Below are 17,201 nucleotides of genomic sequence, written 5' to 3'. Positions count from 1 at the left end.
TTGGAAAAGAAGTAATAATTAATGATTCATTGATGATTTGAAGATACAAATAATTTTAGACAAATAAATATCACTATCTTCGTTCTTAAATATAAGACGAAATTTTTTTGTTGTTTTCTTTTTATAAAACTGATTTTAAATTTTTAACTATATTAATTGTGAAAAGGACACTCAAGATTTATTATTTGGAAAAGAAGTAATAATTAATGATTCATTGATGATTTGAAGATACAAATAATTTTAGATAAATAAATATCACTAACTTCGTTCTTAAATATAAGACGAAATTTTTTTGTTGTTTTCTTTTTATAAAACTGATTTTAAATTTTTAACTATATTAATTGTGAAAAGGACACTCAAGATTTATTATTTGGAAAAGAAGTAATAATTAATGATTCATTGATGATTTGAAGATACAAATAATTTTAGACAAATAAATATCACTATCTTCGTTCTTAAATATAAGACGAAAATTTTTTATTGTTTTCTTTTTATAAAACTGATTTTAAATTTTTAACTATATTAATTATTTTTTACTAACATATTCATAATTAATTTACATTTTTTTTTTTGCATTCACTGATAAATGTAGTAATAGAAACGTCAACAAATTCTATCCTTTTAAGGATAAAAATATAAGATAATATAAATTCTTAACAAATTTAATATTACTACACAATTACTTATTTTTCATGATTTGGTTATTAAGGTCCTATATTTAAGAAGAAAAGTAGTACAAATGAGATACTTAATATAAAAGATATAGTTTGGTTTTCACATTAAATGTGTCAATAGTATAAATATTTTTTTCAAAATTATTCTTCAATTATTAAGAGAGTTATAAGTAAATGACTTTGTTCTTTCCATTAATTAGAGTATTTGTGCGAAAAAAATAAGCTATCCACTTTGTAATTTGTAAATGGTCTCAGGGAAGAAGACAATAAAATTTTGAAAAGAATCTTTATATAAGGACGAAGATAATAATACTCACGTAATTGGTGTTTTAATTCTCTCCATTTAAATAGTTTTTTTTTTTGAAAAAAAAAATGTATATGTTACAATTTGAAAATGGTTTTACAAAAATTGAGAGTAAAATTTTACAAAAAGTACTTTACAGCAGATAAATAGATATTCTTATTAAATTTTTTAAGTACGTAGATAGAATGAGAAACACCAATTAAAATTAACTCAGGCACCGTTAAAACATAATATTTATCATAATAATATTGATATATAATATGTCTTGTTATTTGTTTGAATAATATTTAGTATATTACTACTTAAAATAAAATATTTTCTATGACAACTACTATAAGTAAAAAGTAACATCATATTTTAGTCATTATTACAAAAAAAGTTATCTAATTTTGACTCATTAAATATTAATTTTTCTATTATATCTCTACTTTAATAAAAAATATTTAATGTATTTGATATTTAAAAAGATAATTTAGTAAATTTGTATTATATTATATATGAATTCTTGAAAATTAAATACACTTGACTAATTTTTTTAATAATTAATTAAACAGCTTGAATGATGTAATTTTTTAAAATAAAATAAACGATGTCAACGAACAAATTTAATTATAAGCAGTGTAAACAATGCAGAGTTGCAGATGCGCCGAATAACACTATGTATATTAAATTTCCTCAAATAAAAATAATATGTAAATTAAATGCATTTCAAAAGATGTCACAACTAAATTTATAATAATGTTACCACCAACCAACCATATAGATAGTACATATTTGTAAATTTTCTCCTTTCTCTATATAGTATAACATCTCATTGAGGACCTCTTTACCCTGTATCTTCTATTTCTATAATATGGAGCAAGAAAAAGAAAAGAGAAAGCAAATTACAAGAGAAGAAAGTGAACAAGAGAAATGGGTTCATGATGGCTCTGTTGATTTCAAAGGCAGAGTTCCTCTTCGTGCTTCAACTGGTGTATGGAAAGCTTCTCTCTTTGTCCTCAGTAAGATTTTTATTTTTCTTCATCATTTTTTCTTTTCAAATTTGTAATTTTAAAATTATTATATTTTTTACATCAATGGTTCATAATTCACTTTAAAGCTTCATTCTCATCATAAGTTAATAATAAAATATATTTAAGAATGCTAAATAACATGTTGCACCTATATAGAACTAGTTGATGTCGTAGAATTTTGCAATAAATGTGGTAACTTTATGAGCATATATAATAGTGTGTTTAGTTGGAAAAGTTTGAATAGAGGAAGTGAACAAAATTCTTTATGAAGTTAATTTTATTTTCTTTGATTTTGGAGAATTTTAAAGAGAAGTAAAAAAATAAATTTGATACAACTAAAAAATTATTTAAATTTTATTCATATTTTCTAATTAAATACAAAATTATTAAAATATATTTTCTTTCCTTTCGTTTATTTAACTAAACGTAAGTAGGTTGGTGATTCTAGGCTGTCCTAAGGCCCAAACAAGTGAAGCAAGATTTTTAAGACTCAAATTTTTTTGTCTTGGAATTTTGTAAATCTAAGTGTGCTAAAGGCATTTGTTAAAAATATAAAAGTAGAAGTTTTGTATTAGAAAGAATAAATTTTAAATTTTCAATATCTTTTTAATGTAATATTTTTATCTTTAAATACTTAATAATTGTCTTTAAAATACTTGTTAGCTTTAAATGTTTTAATTACAAAAACTCACTCCATCAATGTCGTGTTTCACAATTAAAAATCACTGTTGCTTCATTCTACCCAAAAAAAAAATTGCTTTGTAAATTAAAATTGGAAAGAAAAAATGACAGTAAATTAATTAATTAGAAGTGGGCCATTTTTTATTTCTTGTCTGCAAAAGTCAGTCTTAACGTTTATCAGAGCTTTAAATAGATTTAATAAATAAAAATAAATAAAATTTAGGTTTAAATAAAAATTTGATCATTTACTTTTTACTTAAAATTTATTTTTATTTATTTATTTTGGTCATTTAATTTATAAGTTGTATATTCATCATAAATTTTTCAAACAACTTAATAGTTATTGTTAAGAACTATTGAGAATAAATATTTGATAAGTTGTAAACTTAAGCGTGCAATTTTAACAAAGATGAGATGAAAATACATTAAAGTCTAATAAATGTCATTATTTTCAAAGAGTTTACGTATGTTTTAAAACATGTAAGAAATTTTTTTTCAAGTGATAGTCAATTATTGGATTATATTGATATATTTTTTTTTAAAGACAATTATATTAGATACACATATCCACAATTGTTAGAAGAGATTCTCATGACCGAATGTTGTTATAAATTTTATTGTGAGGTGACAATGACTAAAATAAACCTTATAATAGATAAATGTCTAAAATAAATAAAAATAAAAATTAAAGATCAAAACAAATATTAGATAAAAGATAAATGATCAAAATTATATTTAAACTTAAAATATATTAGCATTGAATAAAAATATAATTAGCATTGCAAACTTTATAAAGATGATATTTAAATAAAATATCATTAAAAATTAAAAAGACCTTAATTTTTTTTTTTAAATAATTAATTAAAGTTGATTAAAAAAAATAATTAAAGACTTTACATAAACTTTCATTTTAGGTCTCAATATACTTTATTTGGGCAGAGCAGAGTAATCCTGTTTCCATGTTTGGTGCAGCAATTGAATTTAGTGAAAGGGTAAGCTACTTTGGGATAGCTGCTAATCTTATCTCATACCTTACTAAGGTAATTCATGAAGATCTCAAAACTGCTGCCAAGAATGTAAACTATTGGACAGGAACAACAACCTTGATGCCTCTAATAGGTGGATTTGTAGCTGATGCTTACACTGGTCGATTTCCTTTGGTCCTATTTTCTTCCCTTGTCTATCTTATGGTAAATCTGTTTTATATCAATGTCATGTATATTTTAATAGAATTTAATTTATATATACAATCAGTTGCAAATATTTTTTATTACTGTTATTCAATCACAACCGTTAGATTATTAATAAAGTTTGATTTTTGTCATAACTACTTTTAAAGTCACACATGTTTGATTACGATGTGTCGACTACATAAATATTTTTATGTCAGTATATGAAAATTAAACTCATTTTAATAACTTTTTAAAATTTTGGTTTTATATATGGTCAATTTCAAAATTGACAAATTTTTTATTTTCCTTGCTTAAACATGAAATTAAAATCTAAGCACAAAAATACTATTGACATGAAAAATAAGTCTAATTTCTAGTTGTCAACCTTAAAGCAGGGACTAAGCCTATTGACTATGTCTCAATACATCCCAAATTTAAAGGCATGCAACAGAAAGATATGTCCTAAGCCTAAGAAACTTCATGAAGTGGTATTCTTCCTTGCCCTTTACTGTATCTCCTTGGGTACTGGAGGACACAAACCATGCTTGGAAAGCTTTGGAGCTGATCAATTTGATGAAGATCATGTTTTAGAAAGGAAGAAAAAAATGTCTTTCTTCAATTGGTGGAATGTTGCACTATGTTTTGCATTGTTGTTTGGTGCAACAGTGATTGTTTATGTTCAAGACTTTGTTAGTTGGGGAGCTGCTAGTCTTATTCTAACAATTCTTATGGCTCTAAGCATCATAGCTTTCTATGTAGGGAACCCTTTTTATAGGTATAGAAGGGCTCAAGGAAATCCTCTAAAACCAATTTTACAGGTTTTAGTTGCAGCCATAAGGAAAAGGAATTTATCTTGTCCTTCAAATCCTGATTTATTGTATGAAGTTACAAAAGATAAGTTTCAAGGAAGGCTTTTATGCAATACTAGTAGGCTAAGGTATGATACATATACTTTGTCACTTCAAAGTTCAAATCAATACCTTTTTTTTTACCTAATAATATAACTTGAAATTAATGAATAGATTTCTTGACAAGGCTTCAATAATAGAAGACACACATGTTGATCAAAAAGAAAATCCATGGAGATTATCAACAGTGACAAGAGTGGAAGAAACAAAGCTTATTATAAATATAATTCCCATATGGCTAACTTCATTAACAACTGGAATATGTGTAGCACAAGGCTCCACACTCTTTGTCAAACAAGCAGCATCAATGAACCTAAAGCTAAGTGACAATTTCACAATCCCACCAGCTTCTGTTTCCTCTGCAGCAGCTTTTGGTACCATAATATGTGTTCCTATATATGACAAAATCATTGTTCCATTTATGAGGAAAGTCACTGGTAATGAAAGAGGCATAAGTATCCTTAGGAGAATTTCCATTGGCTTAACATTTTCAATCATACTTATGATTGTTGCAGCCTTAATAGAAGCTAAGAGACTAAAAATGCAAAAGAGTATGAGTGTGTTTTGGTTAGTACCTCAGTACTTGATCCTTGGCTTTGGTGATGCATTTTCTCTTGTTGGTTTACAAGAATATTTCTATGACCAAGTTCCTGATTCAATGAGAAGTTTAGGAATGGCTTTATATCTTAGTGTGATTGGAGTTGGAAGTTTTTTAAGCAGTTTTTTAATTACCATTGTGGATCATGTGACAAAAAAGAATGGTAAAAGTTGGATTGGGAAGGATATTAATTCAAGTCGTTTGGATAAGTTTTATTGGATGTTGGCAGTTATCAATGCTTTGAATTTATGTGTCTATATTTTCTTAGCAAAAAGGTATACTTATAAGAGTGTACATTTGACAAATAATGAAATTGATGGTAGTAAGAGTGGTGGGGAAGAGATGATGCCATGATGAGAGCTACAATGTCAATGGTTGTATCAAAGATTTGTATTTTTATGCTTTAATCAAATGGTTTGATCTATTGTTATTCCATGGAGTTTGAACTTTGAATTGCCATGTTTACATTTGTTGCATATTTTGTATGGCTTACTAGACAATAATATTACATAGATGTAGATGTGAATATATATATGATTGAAATTAAGTGTCTCTTTTTCTTATGCCAAAATTTGAATTTCTTTATTTTTTGCTTTTCTTAAAATAACTTTTTTTTTTTTATATTTCAAGTTTATGTCCCATTTTTTTTTACATAATAAGTTGCATAAACAACATTTGTATTTCTAAATGCATTTGCATTGCAATCCAAATCTCATGAAGGAAATATTGCTCTGAAGTTTGATATTAAAAAAACTTTTGATAATTTTGATTCTACGTTTTTGCTTAATATATTGACGACTGTTGATTTTAACTTTGTCTTTTGTGATTGGACTCATGTAATTCCAATTTTCTATGTTTTCCATTTTGGTAAATAGACATCCTACAAGATATTTTTACTTGTTAGCGTGAGGTGCGACAAGGAGATTATTAGTCTCCTCTTCTTATTTGCATAGCATATGATGTTTTTAATAGGGATATCATTTATTTAGTTGATTCATGATAGTTGAAGCATATGGTTGGTCCTTGAAATTTTATCACTTCATCCCATGTTCTTTATGTAAATGATATTATGATGTTTTACATGGGCACAAAAAATAATTTAGAGTCTCTCATGCAGCTGTTTGGTGATTAATGTGTAGCTTCTGGCTATCATCTCAGCTTAAACAAGTGTAAATTAATTTTCTGTTAAATGTTTACTATGCGTGTTCACGATATTGGTTCTTGTTAAGACTTCTCTTTTGGATCATTTTTGTTTATTTACCTGTGCGTCTCTATTTTTTAAATGAAACCTAAAATCTGATATGTATAATCTACTGATGATGATATTAAAAATAAACTTTTTCCTTGGAAGAGTTAACTTTAATCAATTAAGGGGCAAGTTCGTCCAATTAAGTCAATTATTAATACTATGTTAGTATACAACTTTTATATTTATGCATGACTGACTTCTCTTTTAAAAAATATAAATTTTTAGTTGAAAATTTTTATCTAGTTGAAAGATACTTCTAGTAGAAAAGTTGTTACAGTAGTTCTTACAAATAAATGTATTTTTTTGTTTGTTTTTAGTCTTTGTAAATATTTTTTTATTTGTTTGCTATCTTTACTCTTTTATTTTAGTTCATATAAAATTAGTTTTTATTAAAATGAATCACTACAATTACAATATGTATAATATTTAATTTTATTATCTTAATTATTAATAAAATAAGGAAGTACCATGACCAATTTTATAAAAACCAAATTTGCATATTGAAACAAAAAACACATGAACAAAAAAAACTTATAGGCATTAAAACTATAAAAAGAAAACCGTATTTGCATAAACTAATCTTAAAGTCTATTTTATTTTCTTGTTTGAAGGAATAGCATGGAGCTTGCTAAGAAACTGAGATTAGATACGATAAGAATTCTTTGTAATTATGAAAAGATAAAATCAAGCTACATTATTTTAAGGCAACGAAGTTTAGAATCAGCATTGTAGTAGGAATGCACGGCCCAAGGTTATTTTCTTTAGGTCCATTTAGCTTGGACCTTTATATCATTTGGTTTATGTTGGACCTATTAATTTAACTTGTTAACGAGGGTTTTATTCAATTATCTTATTATTTATATATTCCTCCATAGTATATATGAAAAATATGATGTACTTATAAAAATTATAAAATAAATATATTAAAAATTTTAATAAAATAAAATCGGTTATAATAAAGTGGGTTGGTGGAAGTAATGGTTAGTTTATTTATTCAAAAAAAAAAAGTGAGTTCTTTCTACTATCTTAGAATTTGCGGTAAAATCAATATGATGAATAGCAACAAAAAAAAAAAGTGGGTTCTTTATATCTTAAATTTCTCCTGCAATGCATTTTAGTAAATTGAAGATAAACTAGAGTTAGATTAAAATGGATTTTTATTGAAGAAACTTTACAAGTGAAGAATTCACACTATAAAATTCGCTATAAAATTCTTTTATTTTTATGAAAATTTCAATTATTTCCCATTTCAAGTGTGTTGAATCGCAAATGCAGAGGTTGGGTCGCAGGAGTAGAGGTTAAAAAAGAAAAGTATAATATTTGATTAATTCGTTTATTTATTTTGAAGATTTGTTCGAATAGTGTACTAGATTTGGTGCTTTCTTAAGAAAAGACGATTGGTTATTGGGTGATGAAACAATTTAATGAGACCAGATTTGGTGCTGATGCAAATCTAATGGTGCAATTGTTCATGGCTAGGATATATAGTTGGTGTAAGACTTGAGTTATAAGTGATATGTACTTTTATGTATGTGTTGGTACATAGTTGTTCTAGCCTTGTAGTGTGCAAATTTTTAATATTTTTGGTTAATAATGAGATATTTTGGTGTGGAGGAGTTCCATGTAAATTCTTGGTTATATTAAAACGATGTATGGTGTTTTGTCCATTATGGACCTTTGCTAATAAATTTTAATTATATAAAAAAAATTAAGTAGTTGATTGATTCTGAAACATGTTTAATTGTGAAGGAGTTATAAATTCCTGAAACCAGAAAATTGTGAATATTCAATCCTAATCAAATGTGGATAAAGCTGTTTCGACACAGTGTGTATGTTGTTGTGTTTATTATGTTACATATTGGGTTGTGTTAAAAATAACCACTAACTGATTTTTATTTAGGGATTGAAAAATCTTTTATTGTCGAATGTGAGTTTGAACAAGATGATGTTCGATATGATAGTGAAGAGCTTATCATAGATGAAGGTACGTAGGAAAGTACAAACAAAAGTGTAGGTGAATGTAGTATTAACAAGACAAACAAAAGTGTAGGTGAATGTAGTATTAACAAGACAACTTCAGTGAATTGTTTGGAAGACATTTCAACCTTAGCTTTTCAAGAATTAACTCTAGAAGATTTATTGAAATACCACTTTTTGGATGTTGGTGTGCATTCACATTTACAATTGATATGCTAGATTACACGGCAACTGCTGCAGAAAATGGACGTTGGTACATGAAATTTTTGCACGATGCACATAACCATAAATTGTTGGGTGACCAATCTATAGGTATGTTACCGACACATAGAAAGATGACATATGACGATATTTGGCGAATGCGCAACATGCGACAAGTTGGAATGAAGACTACACATATTGTTGGATTATTTGTAAGTGAAGTTGGTGGATTTGAAAGAGTTGGATTTCGTAAGCGAGACTTGTACAATCAACAAGAGAGAAAACGCTTAACTTTATCAATTGACGCGAAAGCTTCATGTGGATATCTTGATAGTATGCCTGCTAGTGATGAATCTATGTTTTGGAGTCACAGTTGATAATAAAGGAATACTTTCACATTTGTTTTGATGTGATGGGACAACTTAATGCTACATTGGTTGTATATTCTGGTGTGAATAACCACAACCAAAACATTTTATTCAGCGATACAATTGTATCGATATATGTTTAGTTGTTAGAACAATTTTTGGCTGCAATGGGAGGCAAAAGTCTACGTAATAGGTAAAAATCCTCATATCACACGTAATGTTGAAAAGATTCGATAATAAAAAATTAAAAGACTAGGTAATAGATAATGATCTTCAACTTTATCAATACATTGACTACTCATTCAACTTTTCAGAAACTACTAATTCAATTAAAAATATTGAGTTATAGGTATAATAAACAACAAAAGTGACTACTCAACTATTTCAATATACGCACCATGATATATGATATATCAGACACTAAAAACAGTAAAAAAACAAAAACTTTTAGATACTCACACTAACAATAATAACTTAAATTAATAATAAATGCACCTAAACAACTAAGATTTAAAAACAATTAAACACACTAAACATTCAACAAAACAGATAATCAACATAATTAACATAATAAACCACATATGAACTATTTTCAAAATAGCAGATGATCAACCTTCAACATAATTAACAAAGCCTAAAACTAATTCCATCATCACCTTATCACAGTAGCATGAAGGACCTTTCCCAAGATTAAGATTGTGAACATACTTAACAATAACATATGAACCATTTTCAAATAATGTTGTTCAACATGCTGGAGGTTGAGCTAAACTAAGTAACTCAAACAAAAACCTACAAACAAGAACCTAAATTGACAATGAAGGACACAACTAGTAAAAACAAAATAATTTTTTTCTTAATGCTCTGAGCACTTCTATCATTTAATAATAATAACAATAATAATAATAACAATAATAATAATAATAATAACATTAATAATAATAATAATATTAATAATAATAATAATAATAATAATAATAAATAAATAAATAAAAATTGAATCGAACTACAAATTTGATGATAAATAAATTGAAACAACCCCTTAAAACTTGACCTGTAGTTTGGCCATAGCAAATGTACATAATAATAATGAAATAGGAATATAAATACTCATTCTTTTCCCTGCTTTGGCCAAGCAGGAGAAATATAAATACTACTACATAGCATACATTGGAGTACTTAACAACGAGTTAGAGAATTGGTCTGAAGCCACGCCTTAAAATTGCCCATTGGAATGCAATCAATCTTTGTCAGTTGTCTGGTCTTGACATTGTAACAAAAATGTACTTTTTCCGTTGGTAATCTTCGTGTAGATGACATTGACATTTGTATATATGACTTTCGTGGCATTCGTGTTGGAATGAACTCTACTCTAAAGATAATTTGGTCATTGAACCAAAACAGAAACAACACAACCGTCCCCTGTATATCAAAATCAAAACCACGCTTACGGGGGCAAATAGTATTATCAAAAGGTCCTATCACATGATAAAGAGTCCATTTTCCTGAATCCATATCTAAAGTAAAGATTTGATATGTTATAGTGTCTTTTTCATCCACAATGCAAGAAAGACGATCTCCCATCCATAAATAAACTGCATTTGGATTAATATTATACACTCCTCTTTGAGGGGGGAGTGGATATTCTCTTATAATAATTTCCTAATGCAATCAATCTTTGTCAGTTGTCTGGTCTTGACATTGTAACAAAAATGTACTTTTTCCGTTGGTAATCTTCGTGTAGATGACATTGACATTTGTATATATGACTTTCGTGGCATTCGTGTTGGAATGAACTCTACTCTAAAGATAATTTGGTCATTGAACCAAAACAGAAACAACACAACCGTCCCCTGTATATCAAAATCAAAACCACGCTTACGGGGGCAAATAGTATTATCAAAAGGTCCTATCACATGATAAAGAGTCCATTTTCCTGAATCCATATCTAAAGTAAAGATTTGATATGTTATAGTGTCTTTTTCATCCACAATGCAAGAAAGACGATCTCCCATCCATAAATAAACTGCATTTGGATTAATATTATACACTCCTCTTTGAGGGGGGAGTGGATATTCTCTTATAATAATTTCCTTGTCAACATCCATCACAATCACTCCATCCCTTGTTATCCAATAAATATCATTGTCTCCATTATAAACTGGTTTCCATAAAAGACAACACTTGTAATCCCGCAAGTTATATTCTTTTCTAACTATCTCTTTCCATGTGGTGTCTATTCCAATTCTTAGGACGTAGAAAATATACCAATTGACCCTCGAAACATTTTGGCAATCTATTAAGAACACCTTGAATTTGGCAGTGCGGGGAACACATGCTATAGTAGATCGCCTGTGAACCCCTTGTTTTGAAGAGGGTAAAGGAGGAAATCTAAAGCAGCACTTAAGGATGGGGTTTACGACGTAAGTAAGTCCAAAACAATTACAAAGCAGCAACATGCCATCACAAATAGCGACTATAAATCCCAATTTCAAAGGGGGTCCCAAATAAATCCTTTCAGATTGTCCCTTGACATAGTCTTGAATATTCAAGAAATAAGAAGTCACTGTTGGAATCAAACTTTCAATGTAAAGACCAGGTGGTTTAGCAGGTAGGCAGGCTTGAATAGCAGTAGCCCAAGGTTTGGAAACGTGCCTTGCAGAGTTAAGCAGACACTTAAGAGGAACCAAACTAAGGATAGCAAGCATCAAGTCTCGAGGAAGCTTTGAAAACAGTTCAAAATTCTTACTACTGTTTGAGTTTTGCTGAATAATCATATTCTGCTTGTTTGTTGCATGATCGTGATGATGTGAGTCAGAGTAAGTGCACTTTTTTATAGATTTAAATCTCTGCCTTTTAACTCGACCAATTGTCTCTTCCGTCTTCCTCCTTTTGACTTCCAGGATATCAACATCACACTCTTTACCGTCTTCAACCTCTTTTTCTTTAACGTCCTCCTCCCTTTTGGTCTCATTTTTAGGACGAGCTTTCTGAGATATTAAACTCATCTTTTACAATTGAACCTGAAAAAGAAATAAAAGTACAACTCAGATGATATAACATACCTCTAATCCAATATGACAGTTGGAAACTGAAATATAATATGAGAACAGTAGACAACGGACTCGATAGGATAGTATAAGACGACAACAAATCCAACTGATAGAACATCAAAATGAAGAAACTTGCAACGAGAAATGCATAACATAATGATTGGTGAAATCAAATGATGAGTAACATAAATAAATAAATACAGTCATATGGTAAATTGAATTGAATATTGAGTTTATTTATTTCATACATAAATCATCAATAATTTAACCATTTGTGCAGCAATCAGCTATAATGAAAATCATTTATACAATATTCAACAGAAAGAACAGATTTTTCAGGTTGAAAACCCTCAATTTCCAATGCTGTTCCATGCCCAAAATTCGACAAACCAATCAGAAGTAACAATAATGATGAGTCAGCAAATGCCACTACAAAGGAACAGTTAGGGGGCCAAGCAGTTAGGGAACCAAGGAGCCTAGAAAGAGTAACGGGCAGAAAATAACCATCTCCAAAATGCAATGATTATGTGAGAGGTTGAAGTGTATAAGTGAGGCAAAAAACTGAAAGTAGTGGTGTGGAACTTGGGATGAAATTCCTCTTCTAATTTCATCACCTGAGTTTCCCTTCTGCTTTCTTTTCTTTCTAATAATTCCTTGTCTTGTAAATTGTTACTATTTCTCCGCCCCAGAGCCGTCCTAATGTTTTTTGATGTCCTGTTCGAATCTAAAATATTAGGGCCCTAATAAAAAATGCTAAGTTATTTCAAAATATTATATTTTTACCAAATGAAATACCAAAAACTCAAACTATTTTATTTAAATTCAGCAAAATAAATAAATTATAAATAACATCAATATACAACTTCAAGCTCATACTAACCTTCTTACCATTTAAAAAGAGCCCTTCAAACACGAAGCAAATCAGTAATAGATCTAATAATGCAGTAATGAGTTCCATTGTAAATCTTATAGATCCAATAATAGATTACCAGCAAACTATCTATTAATACCATTGTAAATCACAAAATCAATAATGAGTTCTTAAAATATAAAACCTTGACACTAGATTAGATAATGAGTTCCTAAATTCAATAGTCAACCATTTCAAAGTTTCTAAAATCAATCATTTACAAAACAGATCCTAACCTTTGCTAATGAGAGTTGAGAAAAATTAGGCTTAGTATTTGTTTGGAGAGGAGATAGAGAGAAGATAGTCTTTGCTTAAATATGGTATTTATTTCAGACATTTATACTAAGTAAAGGGTGCAAATATAAAATTTTCAAAGTTCATATATACTATTAAAAAAAATTTGGGGCATCCCTATTGGGGAACTGTGCCAATGTTTTGTATAGTGTACCTGACCTTTGAAAAAAAAATCATAATTTTGTATCAGAGGATTCTAAAATTTATATTCGCACCTTATGCACAAAATAAATGTACAGAATAAATAGACAATTTGAATAGACAATCTTATCAGCATCTACTCTTTAAAACAAATATTTAACCTAATTTCTCTCAAATCTCGTCAACAAAGATTAGAATATTGAATCTTGATGTTAGTGTTTTAGATTTTGGTTTAGCAAGATTTCAGAATTGATTTCAATAAAACAGTAAGTTATATTTTCCTTTCCATTTTATTTCATGTCACATTGCAGTTACAAATATGAATAATTCACAAAATCAAACTAAACAAGACAAATAAATAACCAAAATTAAGAACAGTGAAACCAAAATTAGTCTTTTAAAATATATTAAACATATAAATGAAAAATAAAACCTTCAAGACAAACCCTAAGTTAAACACATTGAACCCAACTTAATAAAAACAGACAGAAACCACGAAAGACCCAAAACAGAAAATGTTCAGAAACCCTAAAAAATTCAAAACTTTAACGGATTCAAAATGTCACAAATCATAAAATTGAAAACAAATTCAAAAATCCTAAAAGACCCATTATACAATAAACCCTAACCTTTTTGCTCTTGCTCACAGTGATGACGACCTTCCAAACAGAGGGGTGGTGGCTTCAAAACAGAAACCATGGAGGTGGCAAGCGTATGAGTAGTGAGTGAGTGTGAGAGTAAGGGTGAGAGTGAAGATTACCATAGGAAGGATCGAATAATGGGTTTACTGGGTTTCAGCCTTTTTATTAGGAAAGTTTTACAGTATATTCCGATTTCTATATTTATTACCCATAATTTCTCTTTGCGGAGGAAGAACAGATGGCGATGGCTTCCAAAGAGAAACGACCGAACCAGTGGTTGAGGTTTGAAGCATAAACAAAAGATGTTTTTATACCAAAATCACATTTAGGATGTTTTCGAAATTGTCTAGCATATAATATGTGATTTTGTTTAGATAGCACACCATAATATTTATAATATTTATATTTGTAACAATATTTCTTGTGATCTCTGTTTGCAACCACCGTCATGTTATATCCTTATCTGCAGTCGACTTCTCAATCAAACCCACAACAACAATAGTACCCTTTAACTCATTCAAAGAGGTAGACAAGTTCGACGACATCGTAAAAGTGGAACTGAAAGTCATTTAAGTGAACATCAATAGTATATATTTGATGTTTTTTTCTCTATATATTTTTGTTAATTAATTTAATGTATTTTGTTTCATGTTATTAATATAATTTTTTTAATGTATTTTTTTTGAAATTTATAATATAATTTACTAATTTTAATTTTAATTATTTTTAATAATAATCATTTTTAATAATAATAATTATTATTATTATTTATTAATATATTATTTATTATTATTTAATTATTTTTAATTTATTAAATAAATAATAATAATTATTAAAATGATATAATAATTATTAAAACTGTCAAAAATAAAATCACTCCTAATGCGAGGTCGCTCTCCAGGTCAACGACCTCTAGCTAAGTCTAAAAAGATTTATTCTTTCAGCTGATTGCTTGGGCTAACGACTTCCTTACCCTAAAAAAGTAAGGACAATCAAATAATATTAGTTGGTAGTGAAGTATTTTAGAATAAAAAAAATATATTAAAAAAAATCAGAATGCAGTAAGAATTGATTAATAATTGTATTGTATAATTTTATCATTAAGTTGGAAAGTTAAGCAATAATCGAAATTTTTTCCTTTTTCTATCTTAAAGGTCTTTCAAAATTTGTCAAATTACTCTACTCTAGCTCCTGCGATCCGAACGGGAATTATCCGAATTGGAAGATCTAGACATTATCAATATAGTTAAATTTAAAACAAATAATAATAATAATAATAATAATAATAATAATAATAATAATAATAATAATAATGCTTAATTGTAATTTTAGTTTTCCTATTTTCATTAATATGCAAAATTAGTCTGCTTTTTTAAAATTTTATATTTTTGGTCCACCACATATTTAGTATTGTGTTTTATGTTGTGTGTTGTTCAAATTGTGCAAGACAAACTATCAACCACGAAGTCCCCAAGATAAAACAGCACAGATTCACTGATATGGCGGTTAAAGCCACTCTTAATATGACAATTAAAGTCACTCGCAATATAGTATTATGATCACTCATAAATCAAAGGACTACGACACAAAAATGCTCTAAAATGATAGTGGTATTATGACCATTAAAAAATCGACGGAATTATTACATAACAACCGCTCTAAATAAAATACAAAGGGACTACGACATAACAGTCGCTCTAAAAACAAAAGGACTACGACATAACAACCATTCTAAAAAACAAAAAGACTACGATACAAAACCACTCATAATTATTAAATGGACATAAAGAAATGGGAGAAGTGGCTCGTAAATTAGGCGAACACAATAGCAAAGAGAAAGTTGATAAATGCATCCAACTTTGATGTACTTTTCACAATAGTTTGAAACTCATTATATAGTGATAGAAGCAAACTCACATATGTTTTCTATCCAATGTGGGACTTTAGTATTTATAGAGTTGAAAACTACTCAAAATATAAGAGTTTTTCCAATGTGGGGCTTTAGAAAAAATTTATTTTCAATGTCGGACTTGAATTTTGAAAATCATGTTTCTTTCTACTTGAATTTACAAAAAATATTTCTCTCCAATGTGGAACTTCAACAAAATTTTAAATTCACACAATAACATACTCTATGTTCCAATAATCCTCCACTTGAATTTTTTAAAAATGTTTAGTAAATAGCGTCAAACGCTTCTATAAGATCGTGCATAAACAAATGTGTATTTTGACTTGAACTTTTGCATAGTAAGTAAGATTCAGATTCAACAAGAGTGACTTGTAGTCTTGAACTTTATCACTGACATCGAACGCACACACAATCTTTTTATATGGTGAATTCTCAAAAGCTCGTGCATTAATGGTCCTGCACGTGTATCCCAATACACTGAACGCTCTAGGAATTATGCTTCGAAATTCCATAGAAAACGGCCCCACTTCCACATTCACATAAGCGAGTCTATCAAGAGTAATCATGTAGCTAGGTACTCCACTACACACAGAGTATAGATCTCGTTAAGAGTTTATATCATCGTTTCAGGAATCATGTTTCTCTGATTTATAATAACATGTTCATCTCATATCACTATGACTTGTTATTACCCATTGAACCTAATTTTTGGGATCTCCAGTCTTTTAGACCGAGTTTCCATCATGAGTGACTCTATAGACATTAATCCCATTCTTTTGGATGTATTTATGACTTTCTCTTTAGCTAACCATTTCGCCAAATGATCTGCTGAATTCTCATCAATGCATACATGATTCACTATAACAACTCATTTAGAAAGTAACTTTATAACAATGTTGTGCTTACAACGAATTTGTCGTCTCTTATCGTTGTAATAGCGATTCTCTATCTTCGCAATAGCCGCGATACTATCGCAGTGAATCAACACATATGTCATCGATTTTTTCCTATAAGGGATCTCAACTAGCAAGCATCTCAACTAACTCGTTTCTTCACTAGTAGTAGCTAGTACAATCATTTCAGACTCCATGGTGGACTGAGCCAATAT

At 28.6% G+C, this 17,201-nt stretch overlaps 2 protein-coding genes across 4 annotated transcripts; one reads left to right on the top strand and one right to left on the bottom strand.

The window, feature by feature from the left end:
• Positions 1 to 1,741: 1,741 nt before the first annotated feature.
• On the top strand, positions 1,742 to 5,878 carry LOC101503217 (protein NRT1/ PTR FAMILY 5.6-like). Of its 3 annotated transcripts, none has more exons than XM_012716596.3 (4): positions 1,742 to 1,979; positions 3,645 to 3,862; positions 4,237 to 4,781; positions 4,867 to 5,878. In XM_012716596.3, exons 1-4 carry the CDS (start codon positions 1,832 to 1,834, stop codon positions 5,702 to 5,704), a joined length of 1,749 nt encoding a protein of 582 aa, XP_012572050.1. In that variant the 5' UTR covers positions 1,742 to 1,831; the 3' UTR covers positions 5,705 to 5,878. The 3 variants fall into 3 exon arrangements, with proteins under 3 accessions (XP_012572050.1, XP_004503208.1, XP_027191379.1); XM_004503151.4 differs by having other exon boundaries at positions 1,744 to 1,979; positions 4,240 to 4,781; XM_027335578.2 differs by having other exon boundaries at positions 1,768 to 1,979; positions 3,587 to 3,862.
• Positions 5,879 to 10,794: 4,916 nt separating this feature from the next.
• Positions 10,795 to 14,551, bottom strand: LOC101502673 (uncharacterized). Its single transcript, XM_073370252.1, has 3 exons — positions 14,173 to 14,551; positions 12,703 to 12,912; positions 10,795 to 12,168 (listed from the first exon to the last, which is right to left on the bottom strand). Exon 3 carries the CDS (start codon positions 12,151 to 12,153, stop codon positions 10,795 to 10,797), a length of 1,359 nt encoding a protein of 452 aa, XP_073226353.1. The 5' UTR covers positions 12,154 to 12,168; positions 12,703 to 12,912; positions 14,173 to 14,551.
• Positions 14,552 to 17,201: the final 2,650 nt, after the last annotated feature.

Source organism: Cicer arietinum, chromosome 6, assembly GCF_000331145.2.
Source record: "Cicer arietinum cultivar CDC Frontier isolate Library 1 chromosome 6, Cicar.CDCFrontier_v2.0, whole genome shotgun sequence".
Classification (NCBI taxonomy): Eukaryota; Viridiplantae; Streptophyta; class Magnoliopsida; order Fabales; family Fabaceae; genus Cicer; species Cicer arietinum.
Note: the sequence above shows the minus strand (reverse complement) of the source record. Positions and strands in the feature narration are given on the sequence as shown.

Coding starts and splice junctions, on each gene's coding strand:
- LOC101502673 (XM_073370252.1), bottom strand. CDS start 12,153: ATGAGTTTAATATCTCAGAAAGCTCGTCCTAAAAATGAGACCAAAAGG.
- LOC101503217 (XM_012716596.3), top strand. CDS start 1,832: ATGGAGCAAGAAAAAGAAAAGAGAAAGCAAATTACAAGAGAAGAAAGT. Junction 3,863..4,236: donor CTTCCCTTGTCTATCTTATG/GTAAATCTGTTT, acceptor TCAACCTTAAAG/CAGGGACTAAGCCTATTGAC. Junction 4,782..4,866: donor TGCAATACTAGTAGGCTAAG/GTATGATACATA, acceptor ATTAATGAATAG/ATTTCTTGACAAGGCTTCAA.